The sequence below is a fragment of the Nerophis ophidion genome, linkage group LG12 (genome assembly GCF_033978795.1).
Source record: "Nerophis ophidion isolate RoL-2023_Sa linkage group LG12, RoL_Noph_v1.0, whole genome shotgun sequence".
NCBI classification, from domain to species: Eukaryota; Metazoa; Chordata; class Actinopteri; order Syngnathiformes; family Syngnathidae; genus Nerophis; species Nerophis ophidion.
Window position 1 is genome coordinate 45,528,865 of NC_084622.1, and position 15,418 is coordinate 45,544,282.

The window sequence follows — 15,418 nt, forward strand, 5'->3', positions numbered from 1 at the left end:
TTCAGTTCAAAGCAGATCCAAGACAGCAGCGAGAGTCCCGTCCACAGGAAACCATCTCAAGCTGAGTCGGATCAGCATCGTAGAGATGTCCCCAACCGATACACAACGTTCTTCTGGATCAAGTGGACAAACAAATCCTCCAAATGGCCAAAACCTTGAAGAAACCTTTCACAAGCCACAAGGTCTTGGACAGATGATCAATTCACTGTCTAATAGTAGAGACTTCATTCATGCAAGGTCCTCTTTTAATCCCGGGGTCATTAGTTGTGAAGTGGTTCATATAATTGCCTTCCACCGAGCTTGCCTTGGTTTAATTCTGGTAAATACCGTATTTTTCGGATTATAGATCGCTCCGGAGTATACGTCGCACAGATGCCACTCAGTATTCTTCTTCCTCCAAACACGACGAGTTGAGTTTATACCAAAATGGATACATGGATGATACAGCAGAGGATTGGGAGAATGTCATGTGGTCAGATGAAACCAAAATAGAACTTTTTGGTACAAACTCAACTCGTCGTGTTTGGAGGAAGAAGAACTCTGAGTTGCATCCCAAGAACACCAAACCTACTGTGAAGCATGGGGGTGGAAACATCATGCTTTGGGGCTGTTTTTCTGCTAAGGGGACAGGACGATTGATCCGTGTTAAGGAAAGAATGAATGGGGCCATGTATCGTGAGATTTGGAGCCAAAACCTCCTTCCATCAGTGAGAGCTTTGAATGGTTGACCAAATACTTATTTTCCACCATAATTTACAAATAAAATCTTTAAATTCCTACAATGTGAATTCCTAGATTTTTTTTTTCCCATTCTGTCTCTCACAGTTGAAGTGTACCTATGATGAAAATTACAGACCTCTGTCATCATTTGAAGTGGGAGAACTTGCACAATCGCTGGATGACTAAATACTTTTTTGCCCCACTGCTGGGGCCTATTTTATTTTCTATATATATAAATAATCTTTGCAATAATTTGTCAAATGCAATGTATCGTTTTTATGCAAACAACACCATTATTTATTGCTGTTCAACCTGCATTACTTAAGCTTTTGAGTTTTTACAAGCTGCTTCTGATGTCATCCAGGCTCGCTTATTTGATCTGAAATCGGTTTTAAATACAGATCTCATTCAAGGGTGTACTGGAAAATATTCCAAATATTGTAACATCAAATGAAAACCCTATTGAGCAGGTCTTAAATTACAAGTACTTGGGTTTTACTCTTGATCAGGAGCTTTCATTTAAAGCCCATATTAACAACTTGGTCTCTAAGCTTAGGGGAAAGCTTGGTTTCTATTTTCTCCCTTAAAGTCAGAAACAAATTGGTGACAGTGGCTATCTTTGGCCGTAATTGATTATGGAGACGTGCTTTATTATAGTGCTTCATTTAAATGTCTCCAGTCCTTGGACACTGTTTTTCATTCAGCTGTAAGATTTGTTACTGGCTCACTCAGCATCGTTAACTGTATATGAAATCAGACTTATCTTCATTGAGTGCACGTAGATACAGACATTGGCAGACTACCATTTATAATGCTCTTTTAGGCTTAATGCCTCCATACTTGTGTACTTTGTTACAAAGAAAAAACAGCTCTAATGCGTAAACTGTTCCTCAGGTACGGACTGAATTTGGCAAAAGAGCTTTTGGCATTCCTGCCCCTCTGGCAAGGAATGCCTTGCAGATGAAACTGAAACTCTCTGAACTACTTCCATTTGGAGCCTTCCATGTTAATTTGGAGGGACAGACAGCGAGAGACGTTTGCACAGTGCCTGTGTTTTTAAAAGGTGTACATATTGTTTTAAGTGTATGTCTTAACATATTACTTTTCTGCAACTGCTCTGTGATGTGCTGTTGACCTCTTGGCCAATTCAGCCTTGTTAAAGAGATCTTGATCTCAATGGGTTTCTTATCTGGTTAAATAAGGGTTTTAATGGCATGGGTTTATTTCCCCAAATCACCAGACTACCTAGAATTATGCCGCACAGTGCTACGCTGATCGATAACATTTGAACTAATGATGTAAAGAACCACATTCACAGTAGAATACTGGTCATTGATATTTCAGATCATTTACCAGTTTTTACAGTTTATGACAAGAATTATACGAATATGCCTTCAGTCAAGCAAATGACATAAAGACGAATTAAAAGAGAGGAAAAGCTAATTGCGTTTAAAAACGCTCTACTTAGGCAACACTGGGAAAATCTATATTGTGAATCAGATGCCAAACAGTACATATAATGAATTTTTTTTAGCTGTTTATATTACCGTATGATGAGTTTTGCCCAGCTTCACGGTGGCAGAGGGGTTAGTGCATCTGCCTCACAATACGAAGGTCCTGAGCAGTCCTGGGTTCAATCCCGGGCTAGGGATCTTTCTGTGTGGAGTTTGCATGTCCTCCCCGTGAATGTGTGGGTTCCCTCTGGGTACTCTGGCTTAATTAACAACGACCGTCTTAATTTTAAAAAAATTTGGAAAAACTGTTCAATAATTGATTGGAAAACTTTTAATCCAGAAACACAAAATACTTTCTGAATGCCAGAATGGATTTCAAGCTAAAAGATCAACTTCACTAACATTAATTGACACAATTGAGGAAACTATCAATTCTTTAGACCAAAAAAAGTTTGGAATTGGATTATTCGTCAATTTAAAAAAAAGTATTTGACTCTATTAATCATAACATTCTATTAAACCAATTACAACAGTATGGAATCAGGGGAGTGGCTTACAAATGGGTGGAAACCTATTCCACCAACAGCCATCAGTTTGTGTGACAAAATGACAGTTGCTCTTCATGTCTTCATATTCTATATGGTGTTCCACAGGGATTAGTTTTGGGTCTAACTCTTCCAGGCTACATTATACACCCCCACTACCACCCCCCACCCCCCTCGTGCGTCGGTTGAGGTGGCCGGGGTTGAGGGGGCATGGTTTGGTGGTAGTAGGGGTGTATAATGTAGCCTGGAAGAGTTTGGGATTCATGGGATTCTGGGTATTTCTTCTGTTGTGCTTATGTTTTGTTACAGTGCAGATGTTCTCCCGAAATGTGTTTGTCATTCTTGTTTAGTGTGGTTTCACAGTGTGGCGCATATTAGTAAGAGTGTTAAAGTTGTTTATATCACAACCCTCAGTGTGACCTGTATGGCTGTTGAGCATGTATACCTTGCAGTCCTGTATACCTTGTGTCTGCAGAAGCCTCATACAACATGAGAAAGCTGTTTGTTACGGTTGTTGTCATCATAGCACGCCCTTAGTATTTTTGATTGGGTGAAAACCAGCAGACAGTCGAGAGAATGCTTGCTCTGAAACTCTGATGGTTGGCAAATGTGATGTTGTCAAGCGGCATTCAAATAAAACTTGTGGGCCGCACTAATATTACATTTTCCTATCAAGCTGCGGGCCGCGCGTCTGAGACCCCTGGTTAATACATAGCACAAAGCAAAATAAAACTTTGTACGCTGTGTTATTTCATTTTAAATTTCAAAAGAGTCTTGTGGCTCCCATAGTTTTCTTTATTTTGTGAAATGGGTCAAAATGGCTCTTTGAGTGGTAAATGTTGTGAACTGACTATGACATCCTCAATAAAACAGAAACTGAAGTGTACTATTTCCTGTACACCGCTTTTATTTTTGATTCCACTTTCTGTATGCCTCCATTTGCCACCACTCTACCTCTGGTCTGCACGCTGGCTCCCTCACCGGTTCTTGATTGACAATTAAAAGAAGCACCCGTCCCAATCAGAAAGCCTCGTAAACCAGCTTTGTCAGTACGAAGGCGCAGAGTTATTTTCAACTGCAAGTGTGCTTTTTTTGAATAAAATAAATTTTTACTTGCACATTGCCTGTTTGGTGCTTTATCCTGGGGTCGGGCCAACAACAGCAAGCTGCAAACCCAACAATTGGTCCATTAAAAGTGTCTGTAATTGGTGCTGTCAACTTCAATGATGAAGGTTGTGATACTCCTCCTTCCTTAACGTCCGAGTGCGTTATTGCATCGTCGTCTGCAGCCCTTTAATAAAGGTGCGAAAGAATATAGGTCACATACTGGCTTGTAACTGATTGCCACCGTGTCCATCAATAGTGTGACCTCTTGGGAAGGCGACAGAAGCCACCCACAGTTTCCAAGCTACGCCTTTGGAGCAATATTATATGACGGCAATGCAAAGGTTGTTCCTTGGGGAAAAAATGGGGGCACACTGCCCAGAGACTGCCTGTGAGTAAATGACAATAATTAGAGCTGCTGTGCTTAGCTCCCATGGTTCCTCAACTGCAATGGAGAGCGAATTAAAGCCCCGGCAGAGACATTGATCCTGTTTGCCACTGTGTCCATTTGAGGGACATTTGAGCAGACATCTTCTTTTGTCGCCCTTTAACTGGCACATTCTCTCTAGTTCTGTGCCTCGGTCGGGACAAAAGGCCATGTTGATAGTGGTGGCAAGGAAGCACATTAAAAATTGTGATGAGGAAGCATGTGCGCTGCAAAGAGAAAGAAATGTGGAGATTCCCTTTGGACCCGGAGGCTTCGTCCGGGTCAGCAGTGTGTATGGAGCAGATAATATTCTGTTTATAGCTCAGAGTTATCATCTCTCTCTCTCTTCTTCTTTCTCTCATTCCAGCACTTCTACCTTATTCCCCTTTTATTTTTCATTTTTTCCACTGGCACTATTAATATTTGAGAGCCTCATTTTATCCTTCCAGATTTCAATCAGCCTTTGTGGCCCAAACACACTTCTATTAGTTCACTGTGATTATAGAGGCCATACAGCGTTTACCTCTATTCTGTATTATTTACCCTGCAATCACCCACTCGTTTTATTTGGATGGCAAACAATCAAAAATTGTTGTTTCTGGGGTTTTTTTTATGTTAAAGGCCTACTGAAATGAGATTTTCTTGTTTAAACGGGGATAGCCGGTCCATTCTATGTGTCATACTTGATCATTTCGCGATATTGCCATATTTTTGCTGAAAGGGTTTAGTAGAGAAAATCGATGATAAAGTTCGCAACTTTTGGTCGCTCTTAAAAAAGCCCTGCCTTTCCCGGAAGTAGAGCGCGTGACGTCACAGATTGTCGGACTCCTCACATCCACCCATTGATTACACTCATGGACGCCAGCAGCGTGAGCGATTCTGACCGATAAAGCAACAATTTCCCCATTAATTGGAGCGAGGATGAAAGATTCGTATTTGAGGATATTGATAGCGACGCACTAGGAAGAAAAGAAAAAAAAAAAAAAAGCGACAGCTCCGGGCGACGGCAGTGTGAGCGTTTCAAATGAAATTAGACACATGCACTAGGATAATTCTGGAAGAGCCCTTATCTGCTTATTGTTTTAATAGTGTTTTAGTGAGATTTTAAAGATTGTAAAGACATACCTCGAGGTCAGATAGCTGCGTTGAACACACTTTGTCTCAGAGAGAAGCCGAGGAGCCAAGCTCATAGCTGCTGCAGAGCGACGAATAATCCACGGATGTCTTTGGTAAGATATATATCACAATTTCCCCATCCAAAAACATGCTGGTTGACGTAGAGAAAACATGTCCGCTAGACCGCTCTGCTCCACAACAAACAAAGATACGCCGGCTGGGTCTCGGTGCTAAAGACAGCTGGAATCCCCCGCTTTCCACCAACAGCATTGTTCTTTATAGTCTCCATTATTAAATGAACAAATTGCAAAAGATTCAGCAACACAGATGTCCAAAATACTGTGTAATTATGCGGTTAAATCAGACGACTTTTAGACGTGTGTGTGCGCAGCGCTATTTCCTGACAGTCCGTGACGTCACGCGTATACGTCATCATTCCGCAACGTTTTCAACAAAAACTCCCGGGAAATTTAAAATTGTAATTTAGTAAACTAAATTGGCCGTATTGTCATGTGTTGCAATGTTAATATTTCATCATTGATATATAAACTATCAGACTGCGTGGTCGCTAGTAGTGGCTTTCAGTAGGCCTTTAAATGCATTGTCCTAATTCTGACCTTTGTCTATCTTTTTGTTTTACAGCTAGAACAGATCCAGAAGCACACATGGTACATGTAAGTAATCCTCCACTCCCTTCCTTCTCCACTGTTGTTGTTGTTGTTGTTGTCGTCGTCCTGAGGGGAGCTATCACGTGATAAATGACTTTGAGTTTCGGGCATGTACACCGGTGCAAACCACGACTCCACTCTCGGGGTTGTGGGAGTAAATCGGTGGTGCTTGAAAAAGGATATAGAGCATGTGGAGCACTGCAGGCAACGAAGGGGACGTCTGCTGCTAGGTTGTTTTTTTTCTTTTTTTTTTTCCGCTCTCTGTTGAAGTTTTATATCTCTGTGAAATTGGAGGCGTTTGTAGTAAACTTCACAACCATCTATTTTGCTTTGTAAAGGGTACACTGCCAGAGTTTCGGATGACCAAGTAAAGATGAAATATGTGTATTAGTTGTGAGTTATTGTCTCTTGTCAGCGAAAGTCCTTTCAATCAAACAGTGACTGTCGTGTCAACCAGGAAGGCACAAGAGAGGAATGGGAAGACAAGAGGCTGAACCAGACAATGTCTGAACTAAAGTCTGAATGAATTGAGAACTTAAACCAGGTTTCCTTTGTAATGTTTAAAATGTTAATGATGGCATGTGCCCATTTAAATGTACATGATAAAACACAGATGCAGCGGAATGTGGGCAGATGGGCCATTCTGTCAAGGCCAGAGTATGATATAATTACAGTTCATCATATCACGCAATATGATGTTAGCAACGATTAATGTAATATCCTGTATATATTAAGAGGGCCTAATAAATGGGTTGGTAATCAACTTTAGCTCTCAAATCCTGCTCAATTGGCTCCTGTGTTGAACTAATAGTAAATGACGGTAGTTCTGAAGTCCAAAACGTCAGAGCTTTTACAATTTAGAAACTAATCTAAGATTTCAGGCACAGCAATGAGCGGTCAGGACATTTTGTCTTCAGTTCAGCAAGCATCAAATGATTAACTCTGGATAAGTGTTTGGCTTTTTCTTTTGTCATTTTTTTTGGTACTCCTGACACAGTGATGAAGTCAGTGAATACTCCATCATGTAGTGTTGTTGTTAGGTCTCTAGATTTTGCTGGGCATTGAATCCATCAAACCCGGACGGTTCCGATTGTCTTAGACAAAGTTTTGCCTCCGATCAGGCTTCACCAGCTCATGCTCCCAGACTTACAGTAGATAGGACACCTCTAATGCTAAGTGAGAGCCTGGTGCAGGGTCCAAAGAATCTATGGAGGGTTTGGACACTTGCTACCTATGATGATTCTAATCGACATGTAACACATTTCCTGGTGGTCTACAGTACATAATATGTACTGAATATGCTTTGCTGTAATTGTTGCATACATTTTGCCACACAGTCCCATTTAGAAACCTTTTTTGAGTGTCTGCAAAACGCTTCGTGTGTGGAGGTGTTCCCTTTTAGATTGCAAATTAAACCACACCAAATCTATCAAAAAGTCAGAAAAGAGGAAGAGACCTTAGCTAGCACAAAAACAGTCAGTAACAGCAAATGGTAAATAAATGGTAAATGCGTTAGACTTGTACAGCGCTTTTCTACCTTCAAGGTACTAAAAAGCGCTTTGACACTATTTCCACATTCACCCATTCACACACACATTCACACACTGATGGTGGGAGCTGCCATGCAAGGCACTAACCACGACCCATCAGGAGCAAGGGTGAAGTGTCTTGCTCAAGGACACAACGGACGTGACTCGGTTGGTAGAAGGTGGGGATCAAACCAGGAACCCTCAGGTTGCTGCCTGCCTGCCTTCGCCACGCCGTCCCCAACCTTGTTAGTATTCCATTCAATTGTATAAATAGCCAAAGGACCACTATTTGCACCACAATAATAAGTAATAAGAGAACTTAAAGAAGATTACAAAGCAGACCTGGAAAGAGTACGATTAGAACACAAATAAGACGTAAAAAGAGCAATAAGAGAACTTAAAGAAGATCAGAGAAAAGCAAAAAAAGAATACAAAAAAGATCTGAGAAGTCTGCATGAAAATATAGAAAGTCTGTAAAGTCAGAATAAAAACATAAGAAAAGACTTTCAGGAAATGCGCCAAGAAATTAGGATTGCAGTGAAATGAAACAACAACATGCTGAGGAATATCATAGATGAAATGGATCAGAATTAACGAATGACTGGGCACCGATTTAAACCAGGATCCAACGTGAAAGCTGTGAATAACGGAGGAGAACCGGATGACTTAGATGTTTCCTCAGCAGAACAGCAGGTTGTCAATTTTCTGCAATCAAAGGAAATTTAAATTGACAATACCATCGAAACATGCATCCCACTGAAAGGAAGAAACAACACCACCACTCCAGTCATCCTCTTGAAACTCTTAAACCAAAAAATCTAAAATGGCACTGCTGAAACAAGGAAAGAAGCTGAAGGGAAAAAATATGTGCATGAATGAGCATCTCACAAAACGTAATGCTGAAATTGCCATAAAGCATGCGCCTTGAGAAAGCAGGGACAAATTCAGGGACTTGGAGCGCCAACTGTAAAATCTACATCAAGCTGAATGGAGCCCCTGAAGCAAGAGTACTTGCTTCCACAACAACGATGATAATGGAGTCTGACGGAAAACGAACACCTAAATTCAACTACTATGTGCCGATGAACCACTAAAGAAGAAGACCTAGGTAGTTACCAGAGGAAGTTACCAATGCAAAAGATTGTTTAAAAAAATGTGTCGAATGCTAACTATAGCATTTGACACAATTAAACACAATATTGTAATCAATACATTGGAACGGTATGGCATCAGAGGGTTGGTCTTTAACTGGATTAGAAGTTACTTAACCAACAGGAAACAATACGTGTAGCTAGGCAAACACACGTCTACAAAGCTAAATATATCCTGTGGTGTACCCCAGAGATCAATACTAGGACCAAAATTGTTCAACCTTTATATAAATTACATTTGTAAAGTTACAAACTACTTAAAGTTAGTATTATGTTTTTTTCAGAAGAGAACACACATAAGCTAATACAAATAATAGCAGAAGAATTTAACAAATTAAAATACTAACTTTAAACCTCAGTAAAACTAAAATAATGCTATTTGGTAACAATTGAAGTGAAAGTCAAACAAGTACAAATAGACGGAATAGAAATTGAAAGAATAAATTAATACTAATTTCTAGGTATAAATATAGATGATCAAATTAACTAGAAATGTCATAATAAAATATACAACATAAAGTGGAAAGAACCACGTCAATAATGAATAAAGATAAATATGCATTGGACCAAAAATCACTCCAAATTCTCTACTGCTTGCTATAGTTACCATATCTGAGTTATTGTGCAGAAATATGGGGAAATACCTACAAAAGTACATTTCATTCATTAACTGTGTTACAAAAAAAGATCAATTAGATTAATACATAATGTTGGATATAGAGAAATCTGAAACCCTTGGTTCATTTAATCGAAAATACTGAAATTCCACGACATAGTGAATGTGCAACAGCTAAAATTTAGCACAAAGCAAACTATAACCTGCTACCCAAGAATATACCACAATTATTCCCAACAAAAGAAGAGAAATATACTCTGAGAGAAAATGTTTATTTCAAACATTTGTACGCACGTACAAGACGTAAGACCTTCAGTATATCAGTATGTGGAATTAAATTATGGAATAGATTAAGCAAATAAATCTAACAATGTACTAATATGATCCATTTCAAGAAACTCTTCAAACTTAAAGTGTTTACAAAGTACAAAGAAATAGAACCATGATAAACATTCTGAATTTATTTCCATCCATCCATTTATTTTCTAGATTATCTTATTTATCTCACCCTATGAAATATAACTTACTTCACTAATTATTATTTATTTATTTTTCATGTCATTACTTATGGAGTATATGGTGAATGAATTGAAAAAAGTAAGTGAACAAAAGTTTCAGCAAGGGGTAGGATTAAATAAGCTCTGTTTCTTCCTACTCCTTTTCGAACATGTTGAATAGAGACACTGGAAATTGTGATGAATCATGTTGTATGCATCCTTGTCTGGACATCTCCCCTTTCTACAGGGTAAATATATTGGATTCTGCCATAGGATTTCAAACTACAGAATTGCAAATACGCCCGTGTGCATACGGACATCGCTCGAGTCTCGCTACGTCATCAACCCTCGCCGTTTGCCTGCAGTGACATAAGACAGATGTTTGTTTACTTTCATGATGGCGTAGCATGTGATGTTCAGCTTTGTTTGTGCTCTTGTTACTTTCTTTTGCCTGTCTTTATTACGGTAAATAGAAGACAGTTTAGAAGAAATGTTTTGGCAAAATATGCAAGTTCTGGCGCATCAACTTGTGTCATGTAAAATGGTTTGTCTTGTGTCTGTGTTTGAAGCCAATATTTACGTGCAGTAGCAAAGGTTACAAGACTGACTTAAACCACAAGGGTCATTTTTGTGAAAATAATTAAATACAGTAGTGATCAAAAGTTTACATACACTTGTAAAGAACATAATGTCATGGCTGACTTGAGTTTCTAAAAAATTCTACAACTCTTATTTTTGTGACAGAGTGATTGGAGCACATACTTACACATTCATGAAGTTTGGTTCTTTAATGAATTTATTATGGGTCTACTGAAAATGTGACCAAATCTGCTGGGGCAAAAGTATACATACACCATGTCCCTTTTGCAAGTCCCTTGACAAGTTTCACTGCAATAAGGCACTTTTGGTAGCCATCTGCAAGATTCTGGCAAGCTGCTCGTTGAATTTTTGACCACTCCTCTTGATAAAATTGGTGCAGTTCAGCTAAATTTGTTGTTTCAGACATCAAATGGACAAAGATAAGACCTTGTGGTAGAAAGTTCTGTGTTTAGATGAAACAAAAATTGAGCTGTTTGGCCACAATACCGAGCAATGTCTGGAGGAGAAAAGGTGAAGCCTTTAATCCCAGGAACACCAATCATACCATCAAGCATGGTGGTGGTAGTATTATGCTCTGGGCCTGTTTTGCTGCCAATGGAACTGGTGCTTTACAGAGAGTAAATGGGACAATGAAAAAGGAGGATTACCTCCAAATTCTTCAGGACAACCTAAAATCCTCAGCCCGGAGGTTGGGTCTTGGCCGCAGTTGGGTGTTCCAACAGGACAATGACACCAAACACACGTCAGAACTGGTAAAGGAAAGGCTGAATCAGGCTAGAATTAAGGTTTTAGAATGGCCTTCCAGAAGTCCTGCCTAACCCCTTGAGAACATGTGTACAATGCTGAAGAAACAATTCCATGCCAGAAATCCAACAAATTTAGCTGAACAGCGCCAATTTTGTCAAGAAGAGTGGTCAAAAATTCAACCAGAAGCTTGTGGTTGGCTACCAAAAGCGCCTTATTGAAGTGAAACTTGCCAAGGGACATGTAAGCAAATATTAACATTGCTGTATGTATACTTTTGACCCAGCAGATTTGGTCACATTTTCAGTAGTATTTGCTCCAATCACTCTGTCACAAAAAAGTAAGAGTTGTAGAAAGTATTGGAAACTCAAGACAGCCATGACATGATGTTCTCTACAAGTTTATGTCAACCTTTGATCGCGACTGTATGTGTATTGCTTTTTCTGGCTTTCTCGCACCTAATAGAGTAGGGAGGTCTGACAGCTCACTTCGCTTGGAGGGAGGTACTTCGCCCTTCCCCACTACCTGACGGATAATTCGAATGTCTCTTGATTGATGTGAATGCCAAAACCGAGGAGGGAGGGCAACAGCATGGGCGGATGAGGGGAATTCAAATTGAGTCTGTGAGATGATGAAGCCTGCTCGGACGAGTTGTGAAACGTCTTTGAAGATAATCTGAACAGTCCAGTTGCAATGGATTCAATGCCCTTAGAAAACAATAACCTGAATATTTACAGGAAGGATCTAGATCAGGGGTGGGCATTACGTCGATCGTGAGCTACCGGTCGATCTCGGAGGGTGTGTCAGTCGATCTCAAGCCAGGCATTAAAAAATAGACATAAAAATGAGCAATCATCAATCATACCAAAACTTCACTTTTGTCAGTTGTTTGACATTCTCGCCACCCGAGGATCTTGTGAGATGACGCTGGCTGCTGCGAGCTCATATTTAAGAAAAAAATCACTGACAGGGCGGACGCAGAGAAACTTTTTATTTCAACAGACTTTTGGGCCGTACCTGCTGTCAAAACTCTAAAGACCGACTGCACAATTCCTGTCTTCACCACAAAAGACACGATTCATCCTGCCTGTGCTAACAAAATAAGTCTCAGAAAGCTAGCGTGCACAAGCTAGCAAGCTACGGAGTTTGATGCCAATGTATTTCTCCCCCGCCCTCAGCGACCGCTCCCTCTCCTCGCTCGCCCACACACTCACTGACGTCACTCACCTGCTGCCAGACATTAAAGGGCCACACACATATGCTACTCTCATAACAAAGTGTTTAAAAAGGAGTATGCAAGTTGGACAAATGAGATGCCAAATCCAACCACTTTCATGTGGTATTGGATAGAAAAGAGGACTTTTTTTTCCTCCATTTGAAAATGCGGACGTTATCAGCACCACTGTCTAATTCCAATCAATGCAAGTCATCAGAATCAGGTAATACACCAACTTATATTCTTGTCTTCATGAAAGAAAGGAATATATATGTATTCACATGCTTGTATTTTCATTAAACACCATTAACTTGTTAACAAAAATGTCTCTTTCATAAATAAATAAATCCATCCATCCATCCATCCATTTTCTACCGCTTATTCCCTTTCGGGGTCGCGGGGGGCGCTGGCGCCTATCTCAGCTACAATCGGGCGGAAGGCGGGGTACACCCTGGACAAGTCGCCACCTCATCGCAGGGCCAACACATATAGACAGACAACACTCACACTCACATTCACACACTAGGGCCAATTTAGTGTTGCCAATCAACCTATCCCCAGGTGCATGTCTTTGGAGGTGGGAGGAAGCCGGAGTACCCGGAGGGAACCCACGCATTCACGGGGAGAACATGCAAACTCCACACAGAAAGATTCCGAGCCTGGATTTGAACCCAGGACTGCAGGACCTTCGTATTGTGAGGCAGACGCACTAACCCCTCTGCCACCGTGAAGCCCTAAATAAATAAATATGAATAAAAAATATGAATGAGGTAGATCTCCTCGACTTGGTCAATTGACAAGTAGCTCACCTGCAGAAAAAGTGTGAGCACCCCTGATCTAGATTATTGCATTTTTTTTTTTTTTTTTTTTTTGTCCTGTCCAGCTTCTCAGGCAAATCATATAGTTGATGTAGATCTCCATATCGGCTGTTCACATTTACTTTACAAAAGAGAAGTGTAGGATACTTCTCTTGTTGCCTTATTTGAATTCTACTTTATTAAATGTATTTATATTATCATTTGGTGGAGCAGGAGAGGATAGAAAGAGTAAAAAAAGGAAGACAGAGGGGGAAATTGTGGGGATAAGAGGGGGATTAGACAGAGAGACAAAAACAACAACAGCAAATACAACAATAACAACAACAACAATAATAGAACAACACCAGCAACACAGATTATTGAAAAATTAACACAGGTTAACTTTGTGATGCTCTTGTGTAACAATAACCAATGTTAGAAACAAACGTGACTCATCGTCTTTTCAGGCCATTATTAACAATCAACTTCTGCATGAATATGCTATCACATTTTAGTTTCATCTATTGTTGACTATTTCCACACTATCAAATCAAATCAAATTAAGCTTTATTTATAAAGCGCTTTTCATACATAAAAGAAATGCAACGCAAAGTGCTGTACAAAGTTAAAAACAATACCCCGCTGACCCATATCCCCAATTATCACATACGTACGCACGGACACAGATACCAAACACACACACACACACACACACACACACACACATATGCAACTGTATGGAGCAATGATTGCATGCCTGAGTACAGAGGAGACATGTGAGTAAACACTATCACAGGAGCTGTCTCCTGTGATAGTGTAATCAGACCATGGCCACCAGGATGCTGACACAAAAACGTCCGATAACCCCTGAGGCAGATGGTTCATCTGAGGAACGTTGGAAAATAAAAATAATAAAACTTGTAAAATAGTAAGAACAATGTGTGGAGATAAGGAATAAAACACAAGTAAGACATATGAAAATTAATAGAAAAAATTAAAAAAAAAATACAAATGCATACAAATAGTAAATAAATAAATATAACTAAATAAAATCTTGCATAACTAATAGAATACAAAGTAAAATACACATGACTTCAATAAAATAATATCAGGTAAAAGCAAAATCAAAAAGGTGAGTCGCTATTAATATTGATTATTTCTCTTTAGATTTGATATTGGAGAATTTTTATTTTATTTAATTTTTTTTAACAAATCCGCTTGCATTCGGGAGAGGGTTCAGTTTCACTTCAGACATTCGACACTGTATTTTTCTCCCACGGTCCAAAGCGGGAGAGTCAACGGTGATGCAACCGGCAGAGATGATTTCGTGCAAAAGCAGGCTAGGAAGAAAGAGGAGGTAGAATGCAAACTCATTGCTCAGCTTCAAAAGATGATGACTATTCATCCACTGAGGTGAAAAATACTTTACGGAAGATGATGCAACAGGTGGGAAATATGTAATGGGGTCATGAGCAGGCTAACATTTTGCCTTGAATGACCAGAAGGAAAAATGAATAGTGAAGCGTTTTCCACATTTATCGGCCACAACATTGGGTACACATTCAACGTTATCAAAATGATACTTTGACATTTTTAAAGTTTAACGTTTTGAGGTGCTGTCAGATAAGAGTGTGCAAGATCACGTCTTTGTGTTGCCTTCCCAGAGGGGGTAAGAACGAGCCGGAACCTGAGCAGCCCGTGCCGAGGAAGGTGACCATCCGCAGCCTCCCGTCTGCAGACGACATCGACCCAGACGTCCTGGACAGCATGCACTCTCTTGGCTGCTTCAGAGACAAGAACAAGCTGCAGAAAGACTTGCTCTCAGATGAGTGAGTGCACAGGGAAACCTTAACGGGGAGGGGTGAGAAATAGAAGATGAAAAAAAGTAAGAAGAAAAAAGGCTATGATGAAATGGGAAACAATAAAAAGTGATCTACACCGACAGCAATGGTTTCTTCTTCGCTCTTATGAAATCTCGTGCGGCTGTCACTTTAGATGGCAGGATCCATGGATCACTTTGCCGTTGTCACACTGTGCTTACACCCTTTACTACGGGGACCCTTCTCTGTCCTCCACCACCCACGTGAGTTCAGGCTGGCCTCATAAACAACCTTGAGGGTCATTTTATTTATGTTCATTTGCTAATGTATGCTTTTAAGAGATAAACAAATACCTGTCAAGGACTCTTTACAATTGAACATGGGATCATTACTATCCTCCATCCAGTCTTTAAG

General features: G+C 40.0%; 1 protein-coding gene across 6 annotated transcripts in view; it reads left to right on the forward strand.

The window, feature by feature from the left end:
• LOC133563489 (serine/threonine-protein kinase BRSK2) overlaps positions 1–15,418 on the forward strand; it is a 554,636-nt gene that overhangs the window by 451,778 nt on the left and 87,440 nt on the right. For all 6 annotated transcript variants that reach the window (XM_061917646.1, XM_061917648.1, XM_061917647.1 and 3 more), the window contains exons 9-10: positions 6,009–6,040; positions 14,849–15,013. In XM_061917646.1, the coding sequence (XP_061773630.1) occupies positions 6,009–6,040; positions 14,849–15,013 (197 nt within the window). The remainder of the gene's footprint in view (positions 1–6,008; positions 6,041–14,848; positions 15,014–15,418) is intronic.